This window comes from Salmo trutta, chromosome 27 (assembly GCF_901001165.1).
Source record: "Salmo trutta chromosome 27, fSalTru1.1, whole genome shotgun sequence".
NCBI classification, from domain to species: domain Eukaryota; kingdom Metazoa; phylum Chordata; class Actinopteri; order Salmoniformes; family Salmonidae; genus Salmo; species Salmo trutta.
In genome coordinates, this window is record NC_042983.1 from 2523014 (window position 1) to 2544176 (window position 21163).

The 21163-nt window shown below is 45.1% G+C and overlaps 1 protein-coding gene across 2 annotated transcripts in view; it reads left to right on the forward strand.

Annotated features, from left to right (window-relative positions):
• The window catches only part of taok3a (TAO kinase 3a), a 101004-nt gene extending 81662 nt beyond the window's left edge, over positions 1–19342 (forward strand). For both annotated transcript variants that reach the window (XM_029716315.1, XM_029716316.1), the window contains exons 11-21: positions 266–347; positions 2642–2809; positions 3440–3634; positions 4921–5052; positions 9086–9322; positions 9742–9870; positions 13583–13786; positions 14771–15010; positions 15418–15630; positions 16126–16308; positions 17823–19342. In XM_029716315.1, coding sequence (XP_029572175.1) covers positions 266–347; positions 2642–2809; positions 3440–3634; positions 4921–5052; positions 9086–9322; positions 9742–9870; positions 13583–13786; positions 14771–15010; positions 15418–15630; positions 16126–16308; positions 17823–17984 — 1945 coding nt within the window. In that variant the 3' untranslated portion in view covers positions 17985–19342. The remainder of the gene's footprint in view (positions 1–265; positions 348–2641; positions 2810–3439; positions 3635–4920; positions 5053–9085; positions 9323–9741; positions 9871–13582; positions 13787–14770; positions 15011–15417; positions 15631–16125; positions 16309–17822) is intronic.
• Positions 19343–21163: the final 1821 nt, after the last annotated feature.

Genomic DNA, 21163 nt, shown 5'->3' on the forward strand with positions numbered 1-21163 from the left:
GTACTGGGCCCCCGTGGGAATCGAACCCACAACCCTGGCGTTGCACACACCATGCTGGCGTTGCAAACACCATGCTCTACCAACTGAGCCACAGGGAAGACAAGCTTAAGATAGCAAGGTGAGACAGCTATTGCCGTTTATTCCTGTCTAATCATGGTTGTATTCTGTTTTCTTCCAAATCCTTCCACCCTTCACCTCCACTCCATCTCTCCTTCCCTCCACCTCTCCATCGCTCCACCTGTCCATCCCTCTATCTTTCTACAAGGTCGGACCCATTCCGGAGCTTCGTTGACTACTGCCTACTCAAAATTCCTCAGGACAGACTCTCGTCGGGGGAGCTGCTGCGAGTGAGTGCACTTCCTGTTATCTCTGTCAGAGGCTGTGACCTCACTTCCTGTGTCAGTCTCTCAAAGACCATCTGGATGAATGCGTCCAAAATGGCACCCTATTCCCTAGTGAGAAAGTTAGACTCACAAATATCAACCACCCCCCAGCTATGCTCCATACTTTTGGAGTGTAGAGCCAACAGAATAAAAAATGCTTCACTGTCCCAATAATTACGGAGGGCACTGTAATGCACTACTTTTGACCAGAACCCAATGGGACCTGGTCAAAAGTAGCACTATGTAGGGAGTAGGGTGCCATTTCAGACACAGCTGATGATTCACTGCCTCCCACAGCTCTAGAGAAAATAGGAATTAAAGATTCCACAGGGGTTAAGATTTGTTGTTCACATATGCACGCACGCACACTGATCCCACGGGGTTAGGGTGTTGTTGTTAAGCATTTTTTAACCCTTTTTTTTATCTTGCGCTGTAGTACACCTCGTGTTGGAGGTTCATAAGACATCCATAGTGTGTGTGTGTGCGTGTGCGTGTGACCATATCCCCTTGACACACAATGAAAGCTAAAGTCAGACTGACTGCCCCCATAGACCCATGTGTTACAGTACAAGATCAGTCAGTTGTGTGTCGAGGTATTCTGCTAGCTAGCCTTTGTTTGTACATCCTGATTGGCCAATCCACTGTTAATCTGTGTGTGTGTGTGGTGTTCATTGTGTGTCTGACCATGTAATGTAGAGTTGATCTTTTTGTTTGTTTGGGCGAGAAGTAATCCTATTGGCCTGCTAAGAGTTTTATGTTCTTGATTGGTTGTCACACTCTCTCACTGGCCTGTCGGTCTTACCTGGCTGCCCAAGGAGGGGTTAGTGGGCTAGAGGGGATGAGATGGTGGGGGCTTGTCTGGAGCTCTGGGTAGAAGTAACCCTTGTCCCTTAGGTGCAGATCTAGGATAAGCTTCCCTCTCCCAAATCCTAACCTTAATTATTAGTGGGGAAAAGGCTAAACTGACCTTAGATCAGTGCCTAGTAGGCAATTTGCTCCTAATCTGAGTCGGGGCAGGAGGCATCCAGATCACCGCCTCTCAAGCCCCTGATTAATACAAACACACACACACTCATTGCCCTCTGTCCCTCTTTGAGCTCTTTAGGAGAAATCAGGTCACTAATCTCTTTCCCTTCAGGTTCCACTTCCTCAATATAGAGTCAAACTTCGCTTCCCATACTCCTTTACTCCTACACCCAACCAAAACTACACTACTACACTGTTCCCATGATCTTTGGAGAATCGCATGGTTGGGTGCATGCATCGAAAAAATGGGGGAGGAAAATGTTGTAATGGGGTGAAGGGAAAGGAAGACAAGAATCCGAACCGTCGGTCCGACTCCGTTCATGGTCCCCAGGATAGTTTTTTTTTTTCGGGAAGGGATTACTCTGAAGATTAGTCCTCTCTCTCTCTATCTTTCCTATCGCTGTATCTTTCTCTCTCTCTCTCTCTCTCTCTCCCAGCCCCCTGGTACATGGCAGCTCTGGTTTTCTGACTCACTCGTTTGCTCCCTCTGTCCGTTTGTTTGAAAACGGGAAAATGTTTCCTCTCTATTTCCAGACTATGATGTCATCCTTCTGAATCAGAGAGTCCATTACATTACTCCAGCCAGCCAGCATCTGTCAGATAGAAGGAAGGTGTGTTAGGGAGAGACATACATGTCCGTTTCAGCACCCAAGTGGTTGCATACATTGCATTTCCACTCAGCAGCCATTTAGCAACAACAAAACGTGTGTGTATGCTACCGGTCAGTCTCATATGAACACTAACTGATGGAGTATTTTATATATACAAATTTTTTTCTTTTCTTTTTCTGGTAAGCCAGCACAAGAATCTCTATCGAGGTTGAATAACCCACAGGCGCCCTCTAGTGACCATTGGGAAAAGAGCAAGAGAGAGAAATATTTCTCTGAAATAATAATCACATGGAGTATTGGTATATTATTGATATAGAAAATATGTTTATAATACCATGGATTTATAACATGAAGTAAGGGCTGTGTTATATCAGATTAAACATTTAAAAGAGGTTTTCCCCATTTTGTGGACCTGTTTCTACACTTACCCTGACTGTTTTTTGGTACATATTTCACCTACTTTATAATCAGACAGATAGTCAAACAGACGGACACTGTGTATAACTTCTGGCCTCTTTTGCTCCTGTCTCCCTGCAGCGTGGCTTTGTGTATCAGAATCACCTCCCGCGGGTCCTCGTGAATCCTAACCTCTAAGCCCTCTGCCCTCTCTCCTCTACCCAGCATGACTTCGTCCGTCGGGAGCGTCCCCCACGGGTCCTCACGGAGCTCATCCAGAGGACCAAGGATGCAGTGCGGGAGCTCGACAACCTGCAGTACCGCAAGATGAAGAAGATCCTCTACCAGGAGAAACACAACGGACCCATGGGGGAGAGCCAGGAGGAGGAGGAGGTGGGTTTAACACCACTTAAACCATGTTCACCAAAGATAAAATGGGTAGCATGTATTTGTATGTGTGAGGGTAGATTTTGCTTCTTGAGTCAAGAAAGGCTTGAACCTCAACTGAACTCCTATTCCTGTTTGGCACAAAAAGGATAACTGTCACAGAGGAGGAATAGGTGTGTCAGAGGTCAGCAAAGGTTGACATGGAGAAGATACCTATTATTCTGTTTACAGGTCTTGAACCAGGCCCAGGGGTAAAGTAGCACTCACACATTCGAAGTCATGTCAAATTGACCATTAACCCCCATTTGTCTCAAACGAGGCCATTTCACGTGGGTAGACACAGACAGACAGACAGACAGACAGACAGACAGACAGACAGACAGACAGACAGACAGACAGACAGACAGACAGACAGACAGACAGACAGACAGACAGACAGACAGACAGACAGACAGACAGACAGACAGACATTAGCTATGTCCTACAGTCATGTCTGTCTGTGTGTCTGGCCTAACCAATACATTATGCTTGAGTGTGTCACACAAATAGGAGCGTGTGGAACAAAAGTGTTTGTGTGTTTCCCACCATTCCCTTCCTGAATACTGATCCCCATCTCCTGCTTCTGTCTCCCTCCAGGAATCTGAGCAGGCCAGCTGTAAGATGAACAGCCTGGGCAGTAATCACTCCATCCCCAGCACCTCGGTCAGTACAGGTAGCCAGAGCAGCAGCATCAACAGCATGCAGGAGGTCCTAGACGAGAGCTGCTCCGACATGACCATGATGCACCATGACTACGACAGCACCCTAGAGTCCTCCGCACACACCAAGAAGGTAACACTGACAGAGCGAGAGGGAGAGAAACTCACACACAAGCTAGCATACACACACATGTGTACACAGGAAGAAGGTAAGACTCATCTATCACTATCAGTGAACCTCCAGGTAGTCACCCACTCCAAACCTACTCACGTCCTCAAGAATAGCACAAACAAACAGGAACACATATGCCAATAAGGTACTGCTCATCTAGTACCCTCAGCCAGCAGCCACCTACACCAAACTTCAACCCACGTCCTCAAGATTGACAGCTCTCAGGGGTGTATCAACACACAAACATAGACTCACACAAACGAGTGAGCTTCCACACTATTCACTCTAACCCACGTCCAAGGAAACACACAAACCCACACAACCAACCTCTGAGGTAATCATATGATCATACTGTTCACAAACAAACCTAACGCTGTTAAACACTGACACCATGGAAACCAGACACATTTTTCTCCCGCTCCAAAATCCTGCTTAGCTTGATTCCTATAAATATGCTCTTGATAGACACACACACACACACACACACACACACACACACACACACACACACACACACACACACACACACACACACACACACACACACACGGAGATACACAGAGCCAGAGTTCATCAGTGCTGTGAATCACACCCTCAGAACAAAGATGCCCTCGCTTCTCCTCTCCGCTGGCGTCTCTATGCAGGCTGAGGTTGACACACTGCTGAATGCCAGATATTCACTCTGAATACTCTTTGTCTCGGGTATCGTAGCACAACACACACACACACACACACACACACACACACACACACACACACACAGGCTTCAAACAGCAGCAGATTATGAGATGCCTGTCATTCCTCATCTTTAGCCACGTCTTGTTCCTTGTCTTTGTCCATTAATCTGCCTGCAATGACAGACCGTTATTAAAAATGTCACTTGGTGTCTAGGTTGACGATGTGTCACAAGACAACCGTGGGTGTAGCAGAACATGAGGAGGTGACAGACTACTGTCTGTCTATAGATTATAGTTTATTTTCTTATGTAACTGGTCATGAACCATGTACTGTAGTGAAGCGCAGTATTGGCATTATGGCAAAAAAAGATGACAAACTCTCCAGGTTTATACTCTAATTTAGAGTATACTCTAATTTAATCCAAAATGTAATCCAAAACCTGTTCACTACCATCCAAAAGTGCCCTTGGGTTTTGCTGTTTTCTCATCTCATTCTGTGTGCACAGTGAAAAGTTACACTATTGTAGTAACAGGCCATGAAACTCAAAAGTGTATCTTCTCTTTCGTCAGGACCACGGGTATAACTGGGATGATGGTGTGAAACGTGACCACAGGCCAGAGCTGAGACCAGCCTCCTCAGACAAGAGCCAGGCACACAACTACCGCCACAACAACTTTTCTACCATCAAATCAGCATCGCTGGTAAGGCTCAACACACCTTTCTCTCTCTAGCTTCATCTCCTCTCTCTCTCTGTCTCTCTCTCTGTCCCTGTCTCTACTATCCACCATCAAATCAGCATTGCGTGTAAGGGCTAACGTCATAGTTCGCTCTCCCTGGGTGATATCAAGTCTCCCCCATTCTCTGTCCCTTTCCCGCTCTTTATTTTCCTTTGTCCGCCTCTATTTCCCCGTGAGTGTCTCGCGCGCTATCCTTCTCTCTCTAGCTTCCTCTTTCTCTCCCTTTCCTCATTCTTCTCATTCTCTTCCTATTGTTTTCTCTGTCCTCTCTGTACTTTCCTTCCTGTCCTCCCCTCCCGCTCTTTATTATTGCTCTCGCCCCTCCCTCCCTCTCACTAGACCCCTTTGTCTTCTCCCGGTCCTTCACTATCCTTCCGTTCGCCTTCACCTCCTCTTCCCCTCCCACCCTCTCTTCTCTCCTGTACTTTTCCCCTCACTAATATCAGTCTCATACCCCTTCTATGGTTTGGGGGGGGGGGCAGTGTGGAGTAATATTACCATCCTTGCCTTTCTCTTTCTCGCCCTCTTCATGTCTGTTGTCATGGTTACGGGGCTCCAGTAAGCAGCTATCTAGAGTGGTAATGGTGTCTAAGGTCTGTCTACCACTGGTTTTAATTGTGGGATTCGTTTCCTTCTGATCTCCTGGTTTCTGGGCTAGCTATAGCACTGGGGGAACTGGGAGGAAACAGGGTTTCTGTGTGTCTATGTCCTTAACATGTGTTACATAGCTTTACTGACTGGTAGTGGAGTGTTTTGCACCGTTAGTGTTTTCTTTATCATTTCTCAATACGGACCCTTTGTTTGTTGTTGACTGTGTTCATCGGTTAATCCGAGTGAATTGGTTGTTTTAGTTATTCTCCAAAAGAGGCAGCATTCAGACAGCGTGTAGTCTGTTGCTGCTGCGACGACTCGATGACATCATCTCTTTCTGGCTGGCGCGAGGCGAGCACACGTCCCCAGATGGACCCTGCACTACTCGCTCAGACTGGAAAGAGCAGGTGGAGGGAGGAAGGGAGACAGGGAGAGGGGGGAGGGAGGATAAGCGATATAATGGCAAAGAAAAAGGGAGGGAGAAGAGATGAGCGGATGGGATGAAAAGAGGAGAGAGAAACAGTCAGACAGACGGACAAGAGAGACAGATGGAGAGCGAAGGAGAAAGACTGAAGAAGAAATAAAGCGAGAAAGAGCAGGACAGAGGAGAGACAGACAGACAAATGGACAAGAGAGCGAGTCAAGTAGGCAGAGAGGAATGAGACTGAAGGCAAGAGAGAAAGTGAGAAAAAGCGGGAGAGGAGAGTGTGGTGTGCTCTGTCTGGTCTCACTGAATGAAGTGTTAGATAGTGGTTAAGAGGAGAGAGCAATGGGGGGATGAGAGGGAAAGAGAAGAGCGGGATAGTGAGCCCCATCTGGAGGAGAGCGGGATGAATGGGGTTATTACAGGTCAGCCAGACTGGGAGACTGGGGAGACCGAGAGATGTTAATATAACATAGCATGTATTAACACTTTTTATGCCCATCTGAGATCTGTATATGTTTTGGTTTAGTCCACATATACAGTACTTTAGTTTGTTTATTAACGGAGAATATCTATGGCTCTATTCTATAGACAATGATAATAGTTTCAATCCAACCATGCTTTGCTAAATGTTGTACATGTCACTTACGGTTGGGTGTTGTACCAGTCGTACACTAACAAGAGTTTAGATATGGGCAAAAGAAGGGGCTTGCATTTTGTCGACCGGAACGTTGGTTGGCAGTTTGAAGACGGATGAATCTCAAAGGTTTTGGTTCTAAGTAACAGTCCCTGTTTAGGATGTCAGTCTATCTAGTGGTCTTCTATAGGGACAGAGACCGAGAGGGATCTAGAGAGAGGGGGAGTGAGAGAAAAAGAGAGAGGGGGGAGAGGTCCTCTCTATGGGGACAGACTGAGAGGGCTGTAGAGAGCGGGACAGAGAGAGAGAGGAGGAGCAAGGTCCTCTCTATGGGGACAGACAGAGATGTAGAGGCCCCAAGCTTATCCACAGGAAGAGAGGACTACTGTTTCTTCTCTTCATCCTGATCACTTCTCCATATGTCAGCTCTGTTTCCCCTATCTTCTCCTCAAACACTCTTTGGCCTTATACATTTTTACAAAATTCTGAAAATTCTGTTTTTGCTTTGTCATTATGGGGTATTGTGTGTAGATTGATGAGAAAAGGGCTGTAACGTAGCAAAGTGGAAAAAGTATAGGTCTAAATACTTTCCGAATGCACTGTACAACATCCTGTTTTCTTTTGAAAGATAACTATTTCCATTGAGACATTTTGAAATGGCTGAACATTCCAATTAGATAGAATACTACATCAATGTATAAGTCGAAGTATAACACATGTTAACACAAAATAAATAAAACTTTACACACATTAAGACTCACTTGATCAACCAAGTCATTGACTTAGTGGCTGACCTGACAAAAGGTCAACTAAACAAATAAACCAACCAAAAGGTCCTTCCACCATTGTGTCCCAATCCAATGTCTTAATAACCTTTGACCTGGAAGTGTTCCCTCTGGAGCGTGATTCCCTCCTTTGAGCCAGGCTGTGTGAATGGCAGTCACATGACGTGACTTGGCCCTTGGTGGCAGCATGGCAGAAAGCAAGTGACTAGGATTGGCTCTGCATTACAGTAGGGGTATTGATTCAGATAGATTAAGAGGGGATCTCCCTCTTTCTCACCCTCTCTCTCCCTCTCATTCTCCCTCTCCTTTTCTCAGCCCCCCCTCTCTGTCTTCGTTTTTGACACCACTTCTCCTCACCCTCTCTCTCTCCCTCCTCTCCCTCTCTCAATGAGGCTTTCATGTGACCCACCTGCTGAACGAGCGCCGCTCGGCCCCCAAAGAGCCCCCTCTGTTCTGCCTTCCCATGGAGCCCGCTCCCTCTCCCTCCCTCATTCACAGTTCACACGCCTGCCCCTGTGTTGCTGCCCCTGTGTAGCTGCCCCTGTGTAGCCCACAGCCGCCGTGTTTGTCCAACGTCGTTTGTCTAAACGTAAACCAACCAGCGCGGTTCTTGCCGACTTGTTGCTGGGCTGGGTAAAGCTGAGCTGAGGGGTTCGGGTGTAGGAACAGCCACACAGGGTTTCTGGATGCTCGCACGGTTGTTGAACATGAACGTTGCCATGATGCTTGGCCTTAAGAAGATGAGTTATGAGAAGATGAACGACTACTATGGGGACCTGGATAGTCCCTTTTGTCAGGTTTGGTTTGATTGTCCTCTTAACTCTTTATATTGTTGTGATTTTGATTTACTTGGCTTAAGCCCTTGGCACCTATGAGGAACATAGGCCATTGACAAATGTCTTCCATCTCACTCGGTTTTGGGCAAGTTTTTACAGTTGCACCTGTTAGATTGTTGTGAGGTTGGTAATAATGCAGTGGTCAAGAGCATTGGTGTTGTTTGGCTTTGTACTGTATAGGGGGATTGATCAGTCGGCAGGGCGGTGTTATAAGCTAAGTCGGTGTGACTTCATTAAAGCCTCTCAAACCTCTTTAACCAGCTCTGTCATATTGAGTGTTTACAATGTGCATCTTTGACTGCCAGATTAAGATGCTTTTTTGTTGTGTTGTCCTGTTTCTTACAGTATTAACTCCATGCTCTCTAGCTTGGTGTTGCTTTGATGTTTCCCAATGTTGATCCGGGCTTTGGTAATGCATCCAATGTTGTTAGCAGTTAGATGTCACTTCATTCATGGTTCACATTACATCTTAGTCCACTCATAAGGTAAATCTAAGCTGAGTAACCAGTTAGAATGACATCAAATCTGCATGAACAGGGAACTGCTAAACCTTGAAGACCAATGTTGAGGTTCTCCTATACCTGCTAGGGCTATGTTCCAGTGTCCCCACTAGTGGTTGCCTGCATACCATCCATTTCCTGTATACCACTCCTGGCTGTACGCCTTCACTTTTGACCTCTGATCTCTGCCCTCATTGGCCTCACTGAACCTTTCCTTTCACCAGGTGACCAAGCAGATCCATGAGCATGAGCAAGAGAATGAGCTGCGGGAGCAGATGTCGGGATATAAACGTATGAGACGGCAGCACCAGAAGCAGCTGATAGCTCTGGAAAACAAGCTGAAGGCTGAGATGGATGAACACAGACTGAAGCTGCAGAAGGAGGTGGAGACCCAGGCCAACAATGCCTACATAGAGCTGGAGAAACTGGCTAAGAGACACACCGTCCACTGTGACAAAGAGGTAGGTTTGGTTGGGGGGGGGGGGGGGTCCTGACCTAGAGAAACTGGCCTGTTCTAGAGAAGTGCCATGCCGTCCTCACAGAAAAGGTGTCTGGGGAGGGGTGGGGATGTTAACCTTACTTTGGGGAGAGGGCAACTCACTCATGTTATGGGTTGGGCATTGCTGCCACCCTATGTCGAGTAGAAGTTAAAAAGCTAACTAGGTCATCTGTAACTCTGCAGACTAGGCTAACATCCATGATCCAGCCTGCCCTCCTTGTCATACAAGAACACCTGGAGGAATGTAAGCCAGAAGGCTAGCTAGCGAAACAACATTAGGCATGTGTTTTCTCGCTCTGTTCCTCTCTCCCATATGAGGCCCCTTCACAGCTAACTAACATCTCTGCCTATCTCTCCCCCTGCCATCTTATCTCCCCTCAGATGAAGACGACGTCAGCAGACGAGAAGAAGTTCCAGCAGCAGATAGTGTCCCAGCAGAAGAAGGAGCTCACCACCTTCCTAGATAATCAGAAGAAGCAGTACAAGCTCTGCAAGGAGAAGATTAAAGAGGTCCGCAACGCTATGTTTGTTTATGTCCTCTAGCCAGCCCCTGTTTCCTGCCTCTAGCTGTGTGTCTGTTTGTGTCCGCTAGCTAGTACTGTACCCCCTCTTCCCCTGCCTCTTGTATAGTATGACTGATCTCAGCACCCTGAATCACAACAGACTATAGAATGATACATTTGGTACGCTGTGTATTGTGCTGGATGGAATCAGCCCTCCTCCGAATACATACATGCACACACAAACCTGCAAATACACAAACATACACAAGTGCAGTATTTCCGTCATGCCTTTTACTGAGAAGGAGCTGAGTTCGGGCCTCCCGAGTGGCCCATCGGTCTAAGGCACTGCATCACAATGCTAGAGGTGTCACTACAGATCCGGGTACGATCCCGGGCTGTGTCACAGCCGGCCGCGACCGGGAAACTCATGAGGCAGCGGGTTAGGGGAGGGTTTGGCTGGCCGGGATGCCCTTGTCCCATCGCGCTCTAGCGACTCCTTTGGTGAGCTGGTTGCTTGCACGCTGACACGGTCGCAAGTTGGGCAGTGTTTTCTCCGACACATTGGTGCGGCTGGCTTCCGGGTTTTTTATTTATATTAATTTTATTTAACCAGGTAGGCCAGTTGAGAACATGTTCTCATGTACAACTGCGACCTGGCCAAGATAAAGCAAAGCAGTGTGACAAAAAACAACAGAGTTACACATAGGATAAACAAAAGTACAGTCAATAACACAATAGAAAAATCTATATACAGTGTGTGCAAATGGAGTAAGGAGGTAAGGCAATAAATAGGCCATAGTAGAGAAGTAATTACAATTTAGCAAATTAACACTGAAGTGGTAGATGTGCAAGTTCAAATACTGGTGTGCAAAAGAGCAAAAAGTAAATCAAAACAATATGGGGATGAGGTAGGTTGTTTGGTGGGCTATTTACAGATGGGCTATGTACAGCTGCAGAGATCGGTAAGCTGCTCAGATAGCTGATGCTTAAAGTTAAGCGAGCAGTGTGTCAAGAAGCAGAGCGGCTTGGCAGGGTCGTGTTTCGGAGGACACACAGCTCTCGACCTTCTCCTCTGCCGAGTCTGTACGGGAGTTGCAGCGATGGGACAAGACTGTAACTACTAATTGGATATCAGGAAATTGGGGAGGAAAAAGCCGGTAAAAAAAAAAGAAGACCTTAGTCACCCCTCCTACTCACTACGCGCACACACACACAAGTTGTGTTTTTGTTTCTACGAACCTTGACACACTATTTCTCAAAACTGGAGCCATTGTTGTGGATTGTTAGATACATCATGTTTCGCTTAGTGACAGGAACTAGGCCATCTCCGTTAGCAGGCATTGTTGGCCTGGACTGATATATATCCCAACAAACTGTAGGTAGAGATGAATCATTCCACACAGAAAGATCAGGGATCTAATACACTTAACAATGTGTTTTAGCTTGAGAGTGTATTAAGACATGGATTCCCTATATAATAGTGCACTACTTTTCACCAAAAGAGTCCAAAAGTAGTGCAATAAAAATGTAATAGGGTACAATTTTGGATACAACCATGGATTTATCATAACATCCATGAAACCGAATGGGGACAGACACTAACTGTAGCGGTGCAGGATGCTGAGGGGAGGACGGCTCATAGTAATGGCTAGAATGGGATCAATGGAATGGTATCAACCATTGGAAACCACATGTTTGACACCGTTCCACTGACTCCATTCATCCGTCCCTCAGCAACCTCCACTGATCTGGAGGGATAGTTCACCCAAAAACTAAATTTCTGTGATGCAGCCTGAGTCAGAATTTGGTGACAGAGGGACTTCTGGCTTATCAGACAGCTACTGATCATTAATATTACTCTGTTTTCTACACTACTATATACATTTAGATAGTTCACCCCAAAATCTAAAATATGTCTGTATTTACACCTCAAAACAGTTTGAGTGAGTGGGTCTATAATTCCCACTATCTATTGCTGTATTTTTGCCTGAAATAAATCCTTAGATAATGAGATGATCTGCTGCACACCTGACCATTAGTCCAAATAAAGGTGTAGGAACAAAGTCCAGTGCTGTGAAACAGTATTTGCCCCGTTTCTGATTTACTCTATTTTTGCATAGTTTTGATACTGAATGTTATCAGATCTTCAACCAAAACCAAATATTAGATGAAGAGAACCTGTTTACAAATAGCAAAAAATAATTATACTTATTTTATTTCTTTAATTAACAAAGTTATGCAACACCCAATTCCCCTGCGTGAAAAAGTAATTGCCTCCTCACGCTCAATAACCGGTTGTGCCACCTGTAGCTGCAATGACTGCAACCAAATGCTTCCTGTAGTTGTTGATTAGTCTCTCACATCGCTATGGAGGAATTTTGGCCCATTGCATTAAATCAGAGACATTTGTGGGTTTTCAAGCATGAACTGCTCATTTCAAGTCCTGCCACAACATCTCAATTGGGATTAGGTCTGGACTTTAACTAGGTAATTCCAAAACTGTTGCTTTTGAGCCATTTTGATGTAGACTTGATTGTGTTTTGGATCATTGTCTTGCTGCATGACCCAGCTTTGCTTCAGCTCAGAGACGGATGGCCTGACATTCTCATGTAGAATTATCTGATACAGAGCAGAAAGGATGGTTCCTTCTGTTAAGGCAAGTCATCCAGGTCCTGAGGCAGCAAAGCATCCCCAAACCATCACACTACAACCACCATGCTTTTAGCCATTTTGATGCAGACTTGATTGTGTGTTTTGGATCATTGGTCCCATTATAACTGGCGAAAACGAAACACTACATTCCACAATAAAAATCTCATACCAACGGTCAAGCGTGGTGGTGGTAGTGTGATGGTTTGGGGATGCTTTGCTGCCTCAGGACCTGGATGACTTGCCTTAATAGAAGGAACCATGAATTCTGCTTTGTGTCAGATAATTATTTTATTTTTTCATTTATTTTTTATTTAACTAGGCAAGTCGGTCAAGAACAAATTCTTGTTTACAATGACGGCTTACCCCAGCCAAACCCAGACAATGCTGGGCCAATTGTGCGCCGCCCTATGGGACTCCCAATCACGGCCAGATGTGATGCAGCCTGGATTTGAACCAGGTACTGCAGTGATTCCTCTTGCACTGAGATGCCGTGTCTTAGACTACAGGAGAATGTCAGGCCATCTGTCTGTGAGCTGAAGCTGAAGCGCAGCTGGGTCATGCAGCAAGACAATGATCCAAAACACACAATCAAGTCTACATGAAAATGGCTAAAAAGCAACAAATTTGACGTTTTTGAATGACCTAGTTAAAGTCCAGACCTAATCCCAATTGAGATGATGTGACAGGACGTGAAACGAGCAGTTCATTCTTGAAAACCCAAAGCAGTTCTGCATGGAAGAGTGGGCGAAAATTCCTCCACAGCGACATGAGAGACTGATCAACAACTACAGGAAGAGTTTTTGGTTGGAGTCATTGCAAATAAAGGTGGCACAATCATTTATTGAGTGTAAGGGGCAACTACTTTTTCACACAGGGGCATTGGGTGTTATTAATAAATGAAATAAGTATGGCATTGTTGTGTTATTTGTTCACTCAGGTTCCCTTTATCTAATAATACGTTTTGGTTGAATAACTGATAACATTCAGTATCAAAAAATATACAAAAGTAGAGAATTGTGTACATAAATGTATTAACCTTAATCTGTCTTCAATCTCCATCCCTTCAGGAGATGAACGAGGACCACCACACCCCTAAGAAGGAGAAGCAGGAGCGCTTGTCGAAGCACAAGGAGAACTTGCAGCACAGCCAGGCTGAGGAGGAGGCCCATCTCCTGGGCCAACAGAGAGTCTTCTACGACAGGAACTGCAGAGGCTTCAAACGCAAAGTCATGATCAAGAGGCACGAGTTTGAACAGGAGCAGATACGAGAGGTACGTTGTATAGATGTACAGATAGATATTTCAAACGAGAGGCAAGGAGGAGTGGTTGACGTGTGGAGAATCAGTGTGTTGGATGTACACACATTTTAGTTCAAGTTCAGTCTGCAGTGATGTGCGGTGAACACTATGCAATCCAATAGGGATATGAATATCACATGTCCAACTCCAACTGATTATCTATAACATTCACATGGTCAATGTTGTAACATGAAAAGCAATGTTCTCGCCAAATTCTAGACTTCTTTGACCAATACCAGTATTTCCAATTGTTTTGTGAAAAACACAGAGAAGGGGTTTTGCATTTTGTGGAAAGCAGATTAGAAAGTATAAGCAAGGCAACACTGTTGTAATCTCCTAATCTGCTCTGTAAAGGAGGGGGGGGGTAGGAAAGTATTAGGAGGTCTGAGACCTTATATGGGCGTCCACCCGAAACCTAGGGGCACATTGGATGATACCCTAAAGCTTGCCTGGTCCAAGATCTGCTTGAAATGTCTTGTCCACTCAGCACAAACAGCCCTGGGACCAGGCTACCAAAACCCAGCCAGCCCTGAAACTGCTCCTCTCATAGACTTGAAGGATAGAAATAAGGGAGATTTTTAGGAGTATTTGGATATAGTGTCTGTGTGTTATTGCCTATAGTATGGTGGCACTGTTGTGCTTGAGATGTTATTTACCTAGTGACATTGCCATAGCATAGTAGAACAATAGAAACCTTGAAAAGGCAGAAAACAAATGCACAAATAATTGAAGTGTAGTCTTGTGTCTGCAATGTCCATAAGGGCAACACCACGTGACACTGATGCCCCAGACCAAATGTCCTTTCCCATACAAAGCAAAGTTTGTGTCATGGATGACCATGATAATTCCCATCTCTTCCTCCCTCTCCTCCCCTTCCCACTCTCTCTCTCTCCATTTATCCCTCCCTATCTCTCCATATCTCTCGCTCCCTCCCCCTCTCTCTCCCACTCTGATCAGGAGCTGAACAAGAAGAAGACCCAGAAGGAGATGGAGCATGCCATGCTGATCAGACACGATGAATCGACCCAGGAGCTGGAGCATCGTCAGCTGAAGACCCTTCAGAAGCTCCGCATGGACCTGATCCGCCTTCAGCACCAGACAGAACTGGAGAACCAGATAGAGTACAACAACCGTCGCGAGAGAGAGCTCCACCGCAAACACGTCCTGGAGCTACGGCAGCAGCCCAAGAACCTCAAGGTGTGGGTGAGGCCAGGAACAGCTAGCGAATGCAACCCTGGGAATGTGATGGCTACATTGGTAGCTACATTAGGTGTTCTCCAGGAACAGGCTTTGATCTAACCAGGTAGCAGATTATATAGAGCAAGACATAGTGACATAGCAGACCATTAACCTCAAGGTGTGAGGGTTAGGGGGGTGCAGCTAGTGCACGCAGTCCTGGAAAAGGGGAAATCCTAAGTGTTGGTTACAAAAGACTTAAATGTAACAAGCCGTTGCATTCATCAGAAGATGAACCATATTAGGACAGGCAAAGAACATGCAGTAGAAACTGAATGTAATGGGTCAACAGGATCCCTAAAATCCATCTGTGTGTGTGCTTGTGTTTAACACTCTCCTCGTTCACCTACCTGTTCCAATCTCATCAGGCCATGGAGCTGCAAATTAAGAAGCAGTTCCAGGACACGTGTAAGGTCCAGACCAAGCAGTACAAGGCCCTGAGACACCACCAGATGGAGGTTACGCCCAAGAGCGAACACAAGACGGTGCTCAAGGCCCTTAAGGAGGAGCAGACCAGGAAACTGGCCATCCTGGCTGAGCAGTACGAACAGAGCATCAACGAGATGATGGCATCGCAGGCGGTGAGTCGGCACAAAATGGAGAACGGGTGTTTTGATGACCGAGTTGGGATTACTAACTAAGTTTGTTTTGTAACTAAGAAGTTAATATTTGATCATTTCCTTTGACAATCTCAAAGAACTAATTCATATAAATGTCAAAGATCTTTAATAACTAATATCTGACATTAAGAATAGTCCCATATGGGAATGAAATAATCTTAGGCCCCAAGGCATAGGAGATTTAGGTCGTTGTAGGAGTTTGTAACCCTCTTTGCTTCTCTTATTCCCATCACTCGTCCGGTCTCTTCTTCTATTTCCTTTTCTCTTCGCTTCTTCCTCTCTTTTCTCTTCTCTTCACTGCCCCTCTCTCCCTTCATCTCTTTCACCACTCTTATTCTATTCCCTCTCCCACCCTCTTTCCTCCCCCTCCCCTCCCCCTGTGTTTTCGTTTTCTCTCGCTCTCTCTTTATTCCCCCTTTCTCTGTTGGGGTCTTCTCTTTTATTTCTCCCCGTCAGCTGCGTCTGGACGAGGCCCAGGAAGCCGAGTGCCAGGCTCTGAGGCAGCAGCTGCAGCAGGAGATGGAGCTGCTGAATGCCTACCAGAGTAAGATCAAGATGCAGACCGAGGCCCAGCACGACAGAGAGCAGCAGAAGCTGGAGCAGAAGGTTTCGCTGCGCAGAGCCCACCTCGAACAAAAGGTAGAGGTGTCGAGAGGGGAGTGACAGACTGATACGGAGAGAGAGACGGACCGATACGTACGGACACACACGTACACACAGAGCCCACCTAGAACAAAAGGTCGAGGGGTAGGGAGGAGCAAAAACGGACACAGATACCCAGACAGCTGCACAGAACGCAGACAGACACAGATATACACACACATACTCACACTCATGCAGGCAGAGCCTTTGTGGAGCACAATGTGCTGGAAGCAGAATCAACACGCACCCACAGAGACAGATTTCACTTTCATTTGACACACATTTCACTCTACTAATTTGTAACTGAGGCCCAAAGAATTTGTCATGCACTCAGTTTTGGTTGCAAAATCCCATCATGTTAGTGTTGTATTATTCTTACAACATGCTCTATATTTGAATCCTACCCAGTGTGTTAAAAATGAATAATTGATTTAGTATATTAGATTATGTAATATGGTCCTCCATAACAATAAGACATTACTTACTATTGTATTAATTGAGTCATGCACTCCTTTCTGTGTTCTACAATCTGGTGTCACAACACCTTCTCTTTCACATCTTCTCCCCACTCAATACTTCTGTACACCGCTGTTGACAATTTACATCTGAACAGTTGATGCTGATGGCCTGGCATTGCATACATTCAAATCACTATAGGCCACTTTATCAGTCAGAATATATATATTTTTTTATTCTTGAATAATATGTTTTTCCAAGGCAATGATGTCATCGCTATATCGCTCCTTGATAACAAAGGAACATGCCGCCCTGATCCAGTTTCTGTTGCCCAGGCAGTAGCCTACAGTAGTATCATTACAGTATTATGCAACCTTTGGTGGTGTGGCGCCATCTGGTGACTATCTGTTGCCCTGCAGGCTTTCTCGATCAGGCGATGTCATTGTTAACCCTGTATCAGTGTTGTATTCATCAGGAAACACAACTGAAAATGTTTTAAAGTGTTCTGCAATGGAAAACTAAAATGTGCATTTCTTATTGGAACAGTCCCTCCCTGTTTCAGTTTGTCTTTTTCCATTTGGTTCCGAATGAACACACCCCAGACTTATACGCTTCCAGAGAAGTGCTGACTGCTGATTTCGATCCACTGTCTAGATAGCGTGTCTCAGGGGCCAGATGTAATCTGTATCTAGAGGCTTTATGGAATGGAATCAATCTGTACCAAACGCTGAAAATGAAAGATGAACAGCTAATATTTATTGATTTAAGATGCAGACAATGGCTGTAATGGATTGATTGACAGTAAATTATGTCTGTCTCTACTCATGGCTAGTGCAGGCGTATTTCTGTCTGTAGTTAGTTGACGGAGTGGTTACAGAATTATGCTGAATTTCAAATCAACGCTGACCCAAAAATCAAAGCTAAGCAAAAAACTGAAAAAGCCTGCACACGCACTACACTGGCCCTTGCAGGTCGAACTCTGCAATACTCATACCTTACTGGTTCCAAATGCTCTTGCTTCCACTAGTTTAATTAACTAAGTTGTGGTTCTGTAGATTGAAGAGGAGCTGGCTTCCCTTCAGAAGGAGCGTACAGAGAGGATCAAGCACCTGCTGGATCGCCAGGAGAGAGAGATCGACACGTTCGACATGGAGAGCCTCCGACTGGGCTTTGTTAATCTGGGGGCTCTGGACCCCCCCAAGGATGACTACAGATGACTAGGCCAGCCCTGGTGACCTCGTCTTCGTCGTCTGGTGTGACGACCCTCCCGTTCCTCCTCAGCCTCGTGACCTGATGTGACCTGGTCTGGTTTTGGTTGGGCTGGGCAGTTAGGGTCTTTAGCTACTGATGCCCACACACACACAGCTACACACAGAAATGTGTGTACACACACACACACCAGCCACATACAAACCAGCCCAGTGCCTGCGCTGGTCTATAGCCAACGGGCCCCCAGCTCTCGTCGTGTCCGTCACAAGATGACTAAAAATGCTGGATAACTTCCTAGGTTGTCTTTGTTTTAAAGAATAACAATACAATGTCACGGTGTTCCTGTTTCTTGTGCAATGATGACACTTTTAGTTACACTAAAAGTGGAAACCAGAGGGAGAGAATAAGAGACAATAGAAGTGAATAATATTGTGTTGCTCAATGATCATGCATTAGAGGTTAATCATTTGTTCAAGCTGTGCAAAAACATAAAGCCGAAAAACTAAAACAAACTGGTCCTCCTTCTGCAGCCTTATTGTCTTCTTGGCCCTGCTTCCAGTTCCTTCAACTCTTTTTGCTTTTTATATTCATCAGGAAATTTTTATGGAAAATTTAAAGCAATTTGATACGTTGAGAACATGTTTAAAGTCATAGTCTACGTAATGGTACAGTAAATAAATGTGACTCCTCCTTTGGAGAGATTTTGATTATTGACTTGACATGAGACACTGAAGAGGGAGACTTGCAATGCACCCTGATACCACTGTATCATACTGATTCTCTGCACTGGCAGGTAATGTGAATACCATATGGTTGAGTCATGACACACTATTCCCTATGTAGTGCAGTACTTTTGGGGCTCTGGTTAGTGCACTATATAGTATATAAAATAATGCACTATGTAGGGAATAGGGTGTCACTCCAGACACAGACACGTGTGAATCCCTACTCCCAGGTAGCACAAAGGGCTTTGTCGGGGCTTGGGGAGGGACATGTATTTTGTGTATAGAAGGATTTTTTTGGAGAGGTTTTACTTATTTTCGTATTGTACTATTTTAGCTGTTACTCAAATCGTTTTAAAATAATAATAATTACATTTTTCTCCTTCCTCTTCGTTCTGTATTTGAAAGTCGAATCAATCGGGCAATGGGTTTCTTGCTCTGAAATTTCCAACTGAAATGAATCATTATTTTTGCTGTAACCTCCACACTCTACAAGCTGTGTATTTTCTTATAAACCAGATCAGTAAAATAAATGCTTTATTATTGCATGCACTTTAATTTGGTTTTTCAGGATTTAAGAGAGAGCATGAGTCTGTCATCCAAGCTTTTAATTATATTTGTAAATAAAGTGCTCATCACACAAAGTTTTGACTTCATTGGATGTTTATTTTATTTGAATATTTTGTGACTCCAAATTGTGCCTAGCTTGGAATTGTGCCTAGCTTGTGCAGGCTCAGGTTTAATTTTCAGGGGCACTTCGGGCACGTTCTCATAGGAATTTTCTCCAGCACTATTGCCAGTGTCTACAAAAAGGAAAACTGATTCTATAGTGAGTAACTAATTAAAACTGTAAACACACAAGTAAACGAGAACGCTTACAAAGAATATAACATAACTCTAGATTGTGTTGTTTTATTGTGGCTGATCATGGGGATAGTGAGATTCATTTTCAATGGATCATAATGAGAAAATATAGGTCATTGCTCACAGTACACAATGGTAAAGTAAGCGAGTGGCAAACAAAAAAGGCTTAATTGTTGGGGTTTCTGTAGTTTAGCTACATAATGTGAATCCCAAGATACTCACAAGTCAATATATATTGCAGCCAATTTCAGGATACTCATGTATCTCACAAGTCTGTTTATTTTCCAGACAGTTGTTCATAGAGTTTAGAGACATAGTCATCCTATTCTGGATGATAGCAGGTCCCAGCTACGGGAGTTCCCTGTCCATACGTCTGTTGAAAGACTTGGATCTTGATCTTTCCAGGGTTGTCTCCAGAGAGGTTGGTGAGGACTGGCTCGGTGCAGGAGAGCCAGCCTGACTGCTCATAGACCAGACACACATACCTGTGTAGACATGGAGATGGACAGGACCAGAGATGTGACATGGTCAATGATGGATAGAGGGTGTTGGTATATTCTAAAAGGATGATGGAAGGAGTAAGTTACCCCCATACCATTTCAAAGCGGTTATTTTCCTGAAAGAGGAAATGCAAGGACTGATTCCGGGGGGCTGCACACAGGATTTGGTTGAACAAAAACAACGCAAGGTGGCAGACAGAGGCCTGACTTTTTCTTCAGTGGGGTTTATCTGAGGTTGGCATTCAATGTTATGGTGCATTACCGCCACCTACTGTACTGAAGTGTGGGCCAGAGAGAGGGAGGAACTAAATCCTACCTGCCAGCCCTGTTTCTCTTAAAAAATATAACATATTTGGGACTGTATCTAATGATGTTCTACTCAGTATGCTCTTTAAACTCAATTTCTGTATCCCCTTCTCCCTTATACTGGATCTCATTCTCTCTTTCCCTCCCATATCCACACTGTATCAGTACATGCTCCACTTTCTCTGTTTCCTGGCAGTAATCATACGTTCCTGTTGGATGCTTTCCTATCATATTTAATGTCGTATTCAACCGGCTGTGTCCCACACTTAGTCTTGTAAAGATGGCCTCCTCTCTTCTGTCTCTTCCTGCCGTCCTCCCCTACCCAACATTCCTCGGAATAGATGCCTGCCCTGGCTTAGTGTCTCTGTTCCACTTCTGCTGCCATCTCTGCATCACCACTGTCCATATCAGTCCTTTTGGCTCTGCCTTGCTCATTGACACTTCAACATCCATCTCCCCACTACTAAGACAGAGGCCGGACTGTCATATGGATTGCCTTTGAGCCAATCACATTACGTTTAGCTCTACAGTTAGCACTTGTGATTGGCCAAAGGTTCTATCAATCTCTCTCACTTCACTGCACTTCAACAGCGCACTGCTTGACCCAAATTTGCCATTCTAGAATTTTAGATTTATTTCCCCACTCTTGCTTGCCACTCTACCATAAAGCCTGATTGGTGGGGTGCGACAGAGATGGTTGCCCTTCTGGAAGGTTCTCCCATTTACACAGAGGAACTCTGGAGCTCTGTCAGAGTGACCACCGGGTTCTTGGTCACATCCCTGACCAAGGCCCTT